The 13,355-nt window shown below is 39.1% G+C and overlaps 1 protein-coding gene across 1 annotated transcript in view; it reads right to left on the reverse strand.

Moving 5' to 3' along the window:
• The window catches only part of frmpd3 (FERM and PDZ domain containing 3), a 223,975-nt gene that overhangs the window by 111,161 nt on the left and 99,459 nt on the right, over positions 1 to 13,355 (reverse strand). The window contains exon 4 of the mRNA XM_041196152.1: positions 8,976 to 9,080. Coding sequence (XP_041052086.1) covers positions 8,976 to 9,080 — 105 coding nt within the window. The remainder of the gene's footprint in view (positions 1 to 8,975; positions 9,081 to 13,355) is intronic.

Here is a 13,355-nt window from a genome sequence, read left to right on the forward strand (position 1 = left end):
GAATCATATTCATCTCAAAATGTTAACTCTTTCTCTCTTCACATATGCTGCTAGATCTGATGAGTTTTTTTCACCACTTTCTGTTTTATTTAAGAGATCCAAAGAGACTTGGCAGTCCAGGTACACATATCATTAAAATGTCATGAAGAGGTACTGGAAATAATGAAAGAGGCCAATAGAATGGTGGCTTTTATATTTAGAGGACCAGGTACAAGAGGGTAGGCATCATGCTTTAGCTATGCAAAGCTCTAGTTAGACTACAGAGTACTGGACAGCACTCCTTGGGAAGAATACATTGGCCTTGTATGGCGCGCAATGTAGATTTACTAAGGAGTCTGCCTCCACCGCTTCCTGAGGAAGAGAGTTCCAAAGACTCACAATCCTCTGAGAGAAAAAAATTCCTCATCCCTGTTTTAAGTGGGCAACCCCTTATTTCAAAACAGTTACCCTGAGTTCTAGATGCTTCCACAAGAGGAAACATCCTTTTCACATCCACCCTGTCAAGTCGCCTCAGGATCTTATATGTTTCAACCAAGTTACCTCTTACTCTTCTAAACTCCAGCGTATACAAGTCTAGCCTGTCCAGCCTTTCCTCATAAGACCATAAGCCTATTCCAATTCCAGGTATTAATCTAGTAAACCTTCTTTGAACTGTTTCTAATGTATTTACATCTTTCCTTAAATAAGGAGTCCAGTACTGTGCACAGTACTCCAGATGTGGTCTCACCAATGCCCTGTATAACTGAAGCATAACTCTTGTATTGAAATCTTGCAATAAACAATAACATTCTATTAGCTTTGCTAATTACTTGCTGTACGTGCATACTAACTTTATGCAATACATACACTAGGACACCCAGATCCCTCTGCATCTCAGAGCTTTGAAATCTCTCACCATTTAGATAGTATACCTCTTTTCTATTTGTTCCGCCAAAATGGACAACCTCACATTGTTGTGTTATGGTGCCACAGTTGAGCACCATGTTGAGCTATGGGTTCATTTGATGTCTCAATGATGAGATCTTGAGACTTGTATGTTTGAATATGAACCATTTATTGTTAATCTTTAACTATGTACAGATCCCATTTAATGGCATGCATGGTGCTTCAACCAACTGTCACCAACTTCCACCAACTGTCACCAACTATTTTTAGAATGTTCTCTCTGAGTCTAATACCACGTGACTCCATACATCAAACAGTCCCCATGGCTCAGCATATCCATAGAGAAGCTGGAAGACAGCTGCAAGTAAAACAATCCTGTAAAAAAAATACATCGCCTGGCAGAGTCAAGAGAGAATCCTGCAAGGCACAGTTAAAAAAAAAGAAAAGGCCTGCAGAGTTTCAGAGACAGGGAAGCCCTTTCAGTCAGGAAAAGTAAAGCTTTTTCAGTAGAGAAGAAGAAAAGAATTGCTGCTGTTTTCAAGAGTTTAAAACAAATGACACAGAGTATAAAGAAAGAAAACAAAACCTGCAGAGTTGACAGCTCTTGGCTTTCAAAAAAAAAAGTAGGCATCTGCCAAAACTCTCAGAGTGTGGGATGTTCAATAAAGAAGGACCTGTAGAGCCAAAAGAGGGGTGAGAAAGAATCACCCAGAAAATAAATCACTGCAGTGGCTGTCCTTTTGAAAAAGGGGAAAGTTCTACAAATTTAAAAGTAAAAAAAACAAAGTGGCCAATCGCCAGTGGGCCTGCCGAAACCCAGATAGTGCTGGAGACTCCCAAGAAAAAAAAATTGACAGCTGCAGAGACAGCCTGAGTGAAAAGAAAAACAGCAACTACACAGACTGCCTTAAAGGGGAAACAACATTTAAAAGAAAACACAAATGGCCATAAACAACAAATTAGAATAGCTAGACACATTTTTGCTATGGAAAAGGCTAAACCAGGCCAAAGAATGGGAGTCTTGGAGAAGACAATTTAGTTTACAGGACAATTGTAGCATTAAATAAGGAATCAGAAGAAGTACAAATTGATAAGTTTTTATTTGTCTTTGGCTCATTTGTGGGTGAAGAACTCCACATTCAACATATAGATCAATAGTCAACAAAAATTTGGTGGATATTAAAAGTCTTTGACAGATATTTTAAACTCCAAGTTGTAGAGAGCGCAGACCCTAAAAGAAAGTCTAGCACTCCCACAATAAAGCACTGAGGGCAACAGAAGACCCCAGAGCGAGGACAACAAAAGACTCCAGAGTGAGGACAACAGAAGGCCTCAGAGTGAGGGAGACAATATTCAAGTAAATCACAAGATCGTTGCTGACCATGTCAGTGCAATGAAATGCACAAGCCAAAGAGTTTAGTGCAGAAGAAAGAAATGCCTGAGATGGAGCTGAAAAGCTTAAAAATAGTGCATTTTGAAATGAAGCTGTTCTATAGGAAAATGTTTGCATCAGAGCTGAACCGGAAGAGTTGAAGCATAAGATTCAAGCTGAGTATATACCTTTGAAAACGCAAGATAAGCTGAAGTCTTCAATGAACCAGGCTTTTCGAAATCTGAACAAACAAATTTCAGAGACAACACAAAGATATCATGAGGAAATAATGACTTTCAATTCCACAGTTGGCAAGTCAAAGCAGGAGTTACTACACAGACTGTCTTAAAGAGGAAACAACATTTAAAGTGGTAACTACAAGAAAAAACAAATGGCCATAGACAGAAAATTAGAAGAGCCAGACACATTTTTGCTACGGAAAGGGTTAAACACGGCCTAAGAATGGGAGTCTTGGAGGAGACAATTTTTAGTTTATAGGACAATTGGAGTTGGGAAACCTCAACTAGATATACAGCCAGGCAAAATGGCAGGCAAAAACGGCATGCAAAGAAGCTGTGACACTGAAAGACTTCTTGGAGAATCAATATGTAGCCATGGAAAAACATGAGTGGCTAAAAAGGAAGTTGAATATTACTTTAGGAAAAGCTGCATTGGAACTATCAGTAGCAACAAAATGATACACGGAAGCCCAGAGTGAGTCGGTAAGAGGTCAACAAGAAAATAAACAGTTGAAAGAACAGTTGATTGTTGTTCAAGATCAAATGCAAATGGAATACATAGCCATTTAGCAACATGAAGAAATGAAGGCTGTCTTAAACAGCAGAGTGGAAGCACAGCAAAATAAACTCGCGGACACACTACTGAAATACAGGAAATTCAAGATGAAGCAAGTGAGCTTCACAAAGAAAAGGAAAACCTGCAGAAGAATCTTCACACACTACAAGAATCCCTCAGGACAAAGTTTATTCCTTTGGAAAATAATGTAGAGAAGTAAAATGAATTTAACATCATTCTGAACAAACCGAAGAACCAGTTGGCAGTGAAGACTCAGCAATGTTCCATTTTCCAGGAGGAAGCCAAATGCTACAAGAAACAGACTTAAGAGCTGAAGAAGCAGTTGAATGAAAATGAAGAGGCATTGAAAGGAAAAGCTGTAGAACTTTCCAAGCTGTGATCAGATAATGAAGCCATGAGTAGCACAATTACAGGACTGAAACAAATTAACACTTCACCAGAGATAGACCTGGCCAACAGTAAAATCAAAATGAAAGACAAGGACAAAGTTATGCTGCAGAAGAGAAAGAAAAGACAGAAATAAGATTGGAAAACATAAATCCATCACTGAAGCACAAGGAACTAGGAGAAGAAAAGGCATTGGATGTCTCAGACATACTGAGAACCACTGAGCTGAATGAAAAGATTCATAAACTTGCAAAATGATCTTAAAATAAAACAGCAAACAAATGCTTGGCTGAAATTGTGAAACAAGTGGAAATGAAGGTTCCATTTGTGAAATGTATACGTCCAATAAGAACGTGGCAGACACCACCGAAAAAGAAAATTCGGGTCCACTCTAGGAATGAATGGAGTTCACATTCCCATTGGAAGGAGTGGAACAAACCCACATTTTTTGAAAAAAGCAGATGAGCCGTTAATAAAGTGAAATGCAACTTGAAGGAGTGCAAAAAGCGAATCAAACAGTAATAACTAAGTACCAGAAACACAGAGTAATACTACCATTGTCAGAAGAACTGTCAATCTCAAGACTGTCTAAATTTATAAATTCAGAGACTTGAGGCAGGGGAGAAGGGATAGCAAGTAAAAATTGCATCATAAATAGTTATACTCTGTTGGAAGGGAAGAAAGTTTTCTTTTGAGAAAAAAGGGGTATGTTCTATGATCTTGTATGTGCCTGCATGCTGTTGTGATGTAAAGGTGCTTGGCAGAGCAAGAGTTAATGTGTGACTAGACAGATCATTTGGCTCTGCGTCACTCAGGGTCTTGCAATTTTTGTAGTTTTGCTCACCATCTTGTGGTCTAACCAAGTGTCTCTTAACTCAGCATCACTCAGGGTCTTGCGAGTTTTTTGTAATGTTGCTCACCTGTCTTGTGATCGGAGTACTTTTTTTCTCTGTGCCACTTAGGGTCTTGCAATGGACTTCTCTACTCACTTTGGTAGAGTCCTCAACTTCTCAGTCCATAGCAAAGCTCCTTCAACTATCCCTTCAATTTTTCTTCTTAGGTGCACATCTCTTTAGTTAGGTTTAGCTGTTTTTAGTTTTGGGATACTTGGGATACTGTTCTAGGTTCATTGTTTAAAATGCCACCTTTCTTATGTTGTCTTATGGTGCAACTGCTGAGCACCATGTTGTGTTATGGGTTTGTTTGATGTCTCAATGATGAGATCTTGAGACTTGTATGTTTAAACATGAACCAATTATTGTAAATCTTTTTACTATGTACAGATCCCAGTAAATGGCATGCATGGTGCTGCTACCAACTGTCGCCAACTGCTTTCAGAATGTTCTCGCTGAGTCTAGTAACATGTGACACTATACACCATACAGTTGGCGATGCTATTATTCAGTCACACGTTAACCCTTGCTCTGCTGAGCACCTTTACATCACAATGGCATACAGGCACATACAATATCATACAACACATATTCTCCTACCTTATACTCCATTTGCCAGATCTCTGACCACTCACCTAATCTATCTATATCATTTTGTAGCCTCCTGTTGTCTCTTCACAACTTACTTTCCTACCTGTGTCATCAGCAAATTTAGCAACCATACCATCGGTCCCTTCATCCAAATTATTTACATAAATAGTGAAGAGCTGAGGCCCCAGCACTGATCCCTGTGGCACATCACTCATCAAATACTGCCAATCAGAAAATTAGCCATTTATACATACTCTCTGTTTCTTCTTAGCTATCCATTCCAATATGTTACCCCCTACATCATGAGCTTTTATTTTCCACAATAACCTTTGATGATGCCTTCTGAAAATCTAAGTACAATACATCCACCGATTCGCCTTCATCCACAGCATCTACTACTTCTTCAAAGAACTTAAACAAATTGGTTAAACATGACTACTCTTTCACAAAACCATATTAACTCTGCCCAATTTTCTTGAATTTATCCAAGTGCCCTGTTATAATGTCTTAAAAAATAGTTTCTAACATTTTCCCTATGACAGATGTTAAGCTAACTGGCCTAAAATTTCATGCTTTCTGTTTCTCTCCCTTTTTGAATAAAGGAGTTACGTTAGCTGTTTTCCAATCTAATGGAAAATCTTCCCCGAATCTAGTGATTTTTGAAAAATTAGAACCACTGCAACAACTATTTCATCGGCACTTCTTTTAAGACCCTAGGATGAAATCCATCAGGACCTGGGTACTTGTCAACCTGCAGTTCACTTAGTTAACTCTTTTCTTTTTACAATATCTATCAAAACTCTTACTATGTGTCTTTATATTTCTAACTAGCTTTCTCTTGTATTCTAATTTTTCCCTCCTTATTAATCTTTTAGCCATTCTTTGCTATTTTTTTATATTCTGTCCAATCTTCTGACCTGCCACCCATCTTTGCACAATTATACGCTTTTTCTTTAAGCTTGGTACTATCTCTAACTTTTTCAGTTAACCACAGATGGTGGATTCTCCCTTTGGAATTTTTCTTTCTCGTTGTAATGTATCTTATTTTGGGCATTCTGAAATATCCCCTTAAATGTCTGTCACTGGATCTCTATTGACCTATCCCTTAACCTAAATTGCCAGTTCACTTTCGCTAGATCTGCTTTTATGCCCTCATTGTTGCTCTTATTTAAGTTTAAAATACTAGTCAGACACAGTCTTCTCTCCCTCAAACTGAATATAAAATTCAATCAAATTATGATCACTGCTACCTAGGGGTGCTTTCACAATGAGTTCATTAATTAGGCCCATCTTGTTGCACAATACTAGGTCTAGTATAGCCTACTCCCTGGTTGGCTCCTGAACATGCTGATCTAAGGAATTATCCCAGAAACATAAGATGAATTTGTCATCTATGCTACCATTGCCCATCTGGTTGTTCCAGTCTATATGTAGATTAAAATTCCCCATGATAATCACCATACCTTTCTGATAAGCTCCCACTATTTCTTTTTTGATACCCTGTCCTACCATGTGATTATTGTTAAGGGGGCTGTATACCACTCCCACAAGTGATTTCTTGCCTTTATCATTCCTCATTTCTACTCAAACTGCTCCCATATCCTGGTTTCCCAAACTTAAGTTATCCCTCTCAGTTGTGCTAATGTCATCTTTAATTAACAGAGACACCCCTCCAACTTTCCTAGCTTTTTATCCTTCCTAAAGGTCACATAACACTCAATATTTAGGTCCCAATCTAAGCCATCCTGCAGCCCTGTCTCTGCAATGACTATTAGATCATACTTATTTATCTTTATTTGCATTATCAGTCCATCTGTTCATTTTGAATGCTACGTGTATTCAAATACAGAGCCTTAAGTTTTGTCCTTTTATTATTTTTGTAACCTCAGACTTATCTGTTGGTCTACTTAGACATGCAATCTCTGCCCCTTCCTGTCATGGTCTGTTTTTTATACCCAAATCAATATCTTCCATTTTTGCCTTGACTCTATTCACAAAGGGTGGCAAAAGTTTGTAATATTCTTCTGCAAATGGCAATTAAAACTAAACCACCCTCTCCCTGCCCCACCCCAGCAGCGCTGAGCGTTTCAGCGTGCATTTCAGACTGGCTGCCTATTAATTGGCCAGCCAGTGTGAAATTGCGGTTGTGGGCCGATCGCGGCCGGTGGCCTATTTCCCGTCCACTTGCAGACCTGCCGATTGGGCGCGCCCGATGACCAAAAAATTCAGGCCCAGGTATTATTCTGGTAAATCTACACTGCACACCATACAAGGCCAATGTATTCTTCCTAAGGAGTGCTGTCCAGTACTCTGTAGTTTAACCAGAGGTTTGTATAGCTAAAGCATGATGTCTAATCCCTTGTATTCTGGTCCTCTAAATATAAAAGCCACCATTCCATTAGAATTTTTGATTCACCTTTGAAGTTAACTGGTAATTGGTGACTTCCAACTATCCACAGTAAACTAAGAAGAATGTGGTGATTGCTAATACTGCTATTGCCATGTTACTAATGGGGTAGAACTGCATCACTGACACTCATTGTTCCATAAAGTTTCAATAAAGCAATGGAATATATTGCCTGCCAGTCTAATACCCCCTTATGTTGGAACTGTCTGTGCTGTGGAACCTGTCCCATTCACTTACAAGTTAGATTGCACAGTTCTAATAGCAAGTGCCACCCAGTCTGTTTCGTGGAGTTGAAGGAGCACTCCTGCACCAGAAAATAACATGAAACTTACCTGTAAATTCCTCCTTTGGCCAGCTGTCACTTGATACTGAGCTCACAGCACACAGACCACTCAGCTCAGTCCTAAAATAACTTTGGAGCCTTATTGACAGTTTCAATACTTAAATCAGCTGTGTCTCTTCTTCAGGTAGTCTCTTGGGACACCTATTCAGAGGATCCAACAAGATGGCCACAGTGATGCAGGAAGGGACAGTTCTTCCATGCCTTTATCTCTACATTATGCCATGCAGGAGGCCTCAAAATTCAGCTTGTCAATATTATAGTCAATTAATTTCTTTTTTTGAATGCATAGTCAACATTTGTAGGCAAATGCAGCAGCCAATTTGTGCATAGCAAGGTCTCATAGATGAATTGCCAGTGAATCTGTTTTTCAAGGTGTTGGTTGAATCCTTAGAAGGACCTTGGGAGCATTCCCCAATGACAAACAAGTTTTTTGAATCCTTTTGAAACAACAATGTGTACTTTTGAAAAGAAAACAATGGTGAACTCTAAGTAATCTGAGTCTCATTTGTTTTCTTCTGGTCCTTTTAGTAAAGCAACAATTAATTTTCTAAACTTCGTTTTTCCTTTTTTTTCAATGGGATCCTTTATATCTACCTAAAAATCTATTGGTCTCTCAGGCTAATGTTGCATTTGATTTCCTCATTGCCGTACCAAAATGTTATGCGCTCAGCTTCTGACTCAGCGGTGAGAATGCTACCAATAGACCCTTTAAAAATGTATCAAGAATCAGTTTGGAAGAAGGAATCATGGTGCATGAGGGTTGAACTGTATAGTGAGCTTGTATTTGAAGACTTTAACAGATGGATCTCATTTGAATGCTTTGATTCTGTGATTTTCCCAATCAGTCCAACTATTCTCCACTTACTTTGCTAAAGGTTGTTTCGGTGGGTCCCCTGAAGTGGCGGTGGGAGGAGGTAGTCAGGCTGGAAAGGTTATTCAGGAATAGGATGGAGTGGAGGTGAGGGGAGGGAGGGGATGGTTGGAGGAAATTAGTTAAGTCAAAGAACAGGGAAGGGGTTGAGGGGTGGAAGAAGCCAGGGGCACTGGAGGCCTGAAGTAGCCTTCTGGGGCCAGGACAGCAAGAGCAATTCCTATATCACCCAGCTTGTACGGGGCATTCTTGTCCCTGATTTCAGACTAGTTAATATGGAGAGGGTGGAAATGTAGCATGAGAACTCCCCACTATCTTAATTCCCATCTACACTGCTATCACAGGTGTGTTGCATGGGAGGATTTAAAATTGACCCTTCTGTGTCTGACATAGAAATTAAAAGGACTCACGGAAGTGTTTCCGTTGATCGTGACCTCTTCAGAAAATCGTACTTTGACTGGATTCGTCCTAAGCTGTGCTTTCTTTGCTGCACTGATAAAGGCAGATTTTGGAGACTGAAAGAGAAACAACATCACCCCAGATAACATCACTGTTAAAGCAATATCCTAGTTGCAACCCAATACGTTGTCAATTAAACAGTGACAAGTTTTTTTAAACCTTTTAAAACAACAATGTGTACTTTTGAAAAGAAAACAATGGTGAGTTGTAAGTAATCTGAGGCTCATTTGTTTTCTTCAGGTCCTTTTAGTAAAGCTACAATTAATTTTCTAAACTTTGTTTTTCCTTTTATTTTTAACCTGCCCAGCCAAATTCTTTTCGTTATTGTCTGCTTTGATAGACTCTCATCTCAATTATGATGAAAGCCCTTGATAATACAGCTATACTGCTGATATGGGTGGGAGTCTCTTATAGAGAGGATCACAGAGCACTGGCAGTAACACAAAATAAATAAGAGTTATTTTGCATGTGCATCTTTGATGCAGAGCCTTTGTCATTGGATGAAGAAGACCCATACAGCTGAATAATAAAGAAACTACACTGCTGGTCTACAAAGTCATGGCAAACACTTGGCTTACTCATGGCCAGAAAATAATTGCCGTTGTAGCACTGACTCTGCTGTCTCCAGAGGAAGGAGGATGCAAACCTATCTCAGGATAGCTGTGCTGCTACAGTACATGATGTTATCTGACGTACTCAACATAGGTGATTGGGACTGTAGTTGGCTGCAATATTTTAAGAAAAATGTAGAATATAATGTTATTGGCTGGATTGCTTCATAAGTTGCAAAATCCATAGGAATTTTAGTCCCAGAAGGTTTAATGCCCATAAATGGTCGTATTTGGCTTTTCTTCTTTTTCTCAGTGGGTGTGTGTGTGGAGGGATGAAAGATTTTATCATCATATAACTTATGTTCGATATGAAATGCTCCATTTTACATTTTGCTCACTTTGCATTCCTAACCAAATGAATATTAACATGTATATGCATAGAAAGATTTATCTTTGATGCCGGAAAAAGAAAAAAAAATGTATCAATTTAAAATATTAATTTGAGATTGCTGCTAAACTTCCCTGTGAATTGATTGCATGAAGTTAGAATAACGCTGGTTTGGCCAATTTTTAAAATATGCACTTTAATATCAATGCATACTTGTGCAAAATGAGCTTCAACTATTAAGTAGTAATATTTTATACTTGTGCTACAATGTTCATTAAGTTGATCCCTAACAGTAGCAGTAAGTTTATGCCTTTTGCTGCCATCAGTCTGAAAGGCCCATAAATTCTGACATTCTTAAAGGATGTTGGGAACCCACTGCTGCTATTCATCTTTTCCCCTTACATTCTTCATTCCACAATCTTCAGCCAAACAAATGGAATGAGTAAATATTAATCTCAGTTCTAAAGAACAACCTACAGCTTCCTGCAGATTTGGCAAGAAAATGCCCTTTCAATTCAGAACTGAAATGCGATTGGAATTTTAACAGACATATTATGATGTTATGATGGGAGTCCGTGAAGGACCCAAGCACTTTTCATCAGTTACCTGTGCTATATGATTGTTTTGTTGAGAATTATGAATGTTACATTTTTGACAAAAGATACATTAAATCTTAAAAAGCTCCTGAAAAATTCAGTCTATATTGCTCTGAGGAAACATCTCCTCTGTTGACCTTGGCCCGTATTTTTTACCTCAGAGAAATTAGCTCTTAACCTCCTTCTAGTTGCTATTGCTAGCAAAATCTGAAACAGTTCCGAAAAAACCATGTAGGTGACTTTGCTAGAAGTCCTTCCTTGAAATTTCTATGTGAAATAGTAACAGTTAACAGCAACAGATGTATGCTTGTTCTTTCAATAGACATTCTAGCTTGTCACTCCATCCTCTTACTTTATAACTTCACACTCTAATGTATGGCTGTCTTGATCAGCGAGGGCGAAAATGTCTTCTCTTTTACAGAAAAATCTTAAATGATTTCTTTGTCAATGTTTTTACAATTTATTTACAAATTAGAAAGACAATGCTTTAATTTTCCAATTTGCAACCTACTCTTAAAATAGAGGACTTGAAAAATAGGAAAAATGACTGCTAAAATAGAAAGATGTTTATTCCCAGCTTATATGAAATAAGCCAGATGTAAACTACAACAGTAAAAGCTTGCAGATATGCAAACTTGTTTGCCTTTATTCACCCACCAGTGCCTGGTAGTTGCTAATTATAGATTTCAGACACATATATCTCACAACCATTAATCATTCATTACTCTACTTAATTGGGAGATATTAGGCAGGGATTTTTACTTCTGTACTAAGCTTCCTGTGATCTTCAACCCATTAGAGTGACACATGGGCAGAAAATTATCGTGGAATGCTGTAAGACAAAATTTTGAGAAGGTGAGAAAGCATACTGAAGAGTTAGAAGAAAAGGATGAACTTCAAAGGGTGAGAATGGATGATTAAAGGAAAAGATCGATCAAAAAATCTATATTGTTAGTCATTAGGTCGATTTGTTTTATTCAAAATTAATTTTGAAATTGTTGTTACATTTGAATCTGTGAGTGTTTTGTAATGCAGGAAATAGGTTACAGTTGATGATGATAACTTGATCCCCGAATCTGACATCAGAACTGCTGCTCCTGAGGCCCTGGCCACACTTGCACCCAAATGAGCTGTCCTCATCTCAATGTGAGCTCTGTTGGTTTACATAATTTGATGCCAGTCCAAACACATGATGCTTATGGAGCCCCATGTGAATTGGGGGCCAGAAGTCACATGTCAGCAACTCATGAAAGGCTGCAGGCCACCTGTGAAGAACCACCACATTTTATCCAATGTATCATCTATGAGTCAAAACCACACCTTTCTCCGGCCTTTGGAGGGAACAAGGTTATTATTGTTGGTAGGAAGCACCCTGGAACCACAAAAAAATCTTTCTGCTATCTTCCCTTCCAAAGCCCACTCCAAATGCCATGACATTTTACTGGGCACAGAGGCCTAGGTGTTTAAAACAGTCCAATACAGCCAGTCAATACAGAGTAATTTCGGACTCCGTGCACAAAGCTCTCAAAGGCTCAGATGGACGATAAGGCATCAAATGCTTCAGACTGGGATTTTCTCACTCTGCCTTAACGGGTTTCCCCAAGGCAGATGCGACGGGCCATTCAAATCCCCGTTGACTTCAGCAGGACTGGAAGATCCTGTCAGCAGGAAGGGCTGGAAAATCTTGCCCTCAGTTATATTATATTGTCCCCTAATATTTCCATCTTTCTGAGGTTTGTTCACAGAGTACTAAAGTACACTGCAGTGGCTGGCTGCTCTGGAGTGTTTTAAGCACTCAGGCCTCTATGTCAGTAAAATGGGTGTCGGGTATTGCATTATTCACTCCATGTGGTTGATAATATGTAGTTTTGCATCTTTCAAGTTGTGTAATTTGTTATCAGTGTTTACAATAAATTTAAGGATAAAACACAAATGACTTCCAATGCTTTATAAGCCAGAGTACATTATAATTGAATGTATCTGCTAGTTCAACCTCAGATAAGGCATTTGCTACAGGATAGACATATTTTTCTTTCTTTTTCTATTTACTATGGAACTGAGGATAACCGCACTGAACTCTATTGAAGGATAAAAACAAAAAACTGCGGATGCTGGAAATCCAAAACAAAAATAGAATTGCCTGGAAAAACTCAGCAGGTCTGGCAGCTTTGGCAGAGAAGAAAAGAGTTGACGTTTTGAGTCCTCATGACCCTTCTTCAACAGAACTGGGTGAATCCAAGGAGAGGGGTGACATATAAGCTGGTTTAAGTGTGTGTGTGTGTGTGTGTGTGTGTGTGTGTGTGTGTGTGTGGGGTGGGGGGTGGTGGTGGTGGTGGTGGTGGTGGTGGGGTTGGGTGGGGAGAGAGAAGTGTAGGGGGGTGGTGTGGTTGTAGGAACAAGCAAGCAGTGATAGGAGCAGATCATCAAAAGATGTCGCAGACAAAAGAACAAAAGAACACAGAGGTGTTGAAGTTGGTAATATTGTCTAAACTAATGTGCTAATTCAGAATGGATGGTACGGCACTCAAGGTACAGCTTTAGTGGGGGTGGGGGGCATAAAAGATTTAAAAATAATGGCAATAGGTGGGAAAAGAAAAATCTATATAAATTATTGGAAAAAACAAAAGGAAGGGGGAAGAAACAGAAAGGGGGTGGGGATGGAGGAGGCAGTTCAAGATCTAGAGTTGTTGAATTCAATATTCAGTCCGGAAGGCTGTAAAGTGCCTAGTTGGAAGATGAGGTGCTATTCCTCCAGTTTGCGTTGGGCTTCACTGGAACAATGCAGCAAGCCAAGGA

This window comes from Carcharodon carcharias, chromosome 9 (assembly GCF_017639515.1).
Source record: "Carcharodon carcharias isolate sCarCar2 chromosome 9, sCarCar2.pri, whole genome shotgun sequence".
In the NCBI taxonomy this organism is placed as follows: Eukaryota; Metazoa; Chordata; class Chondrichthyes; order Lamniformes; family Lamnidae; genus Carcharodon; species Carcharodon carcharias.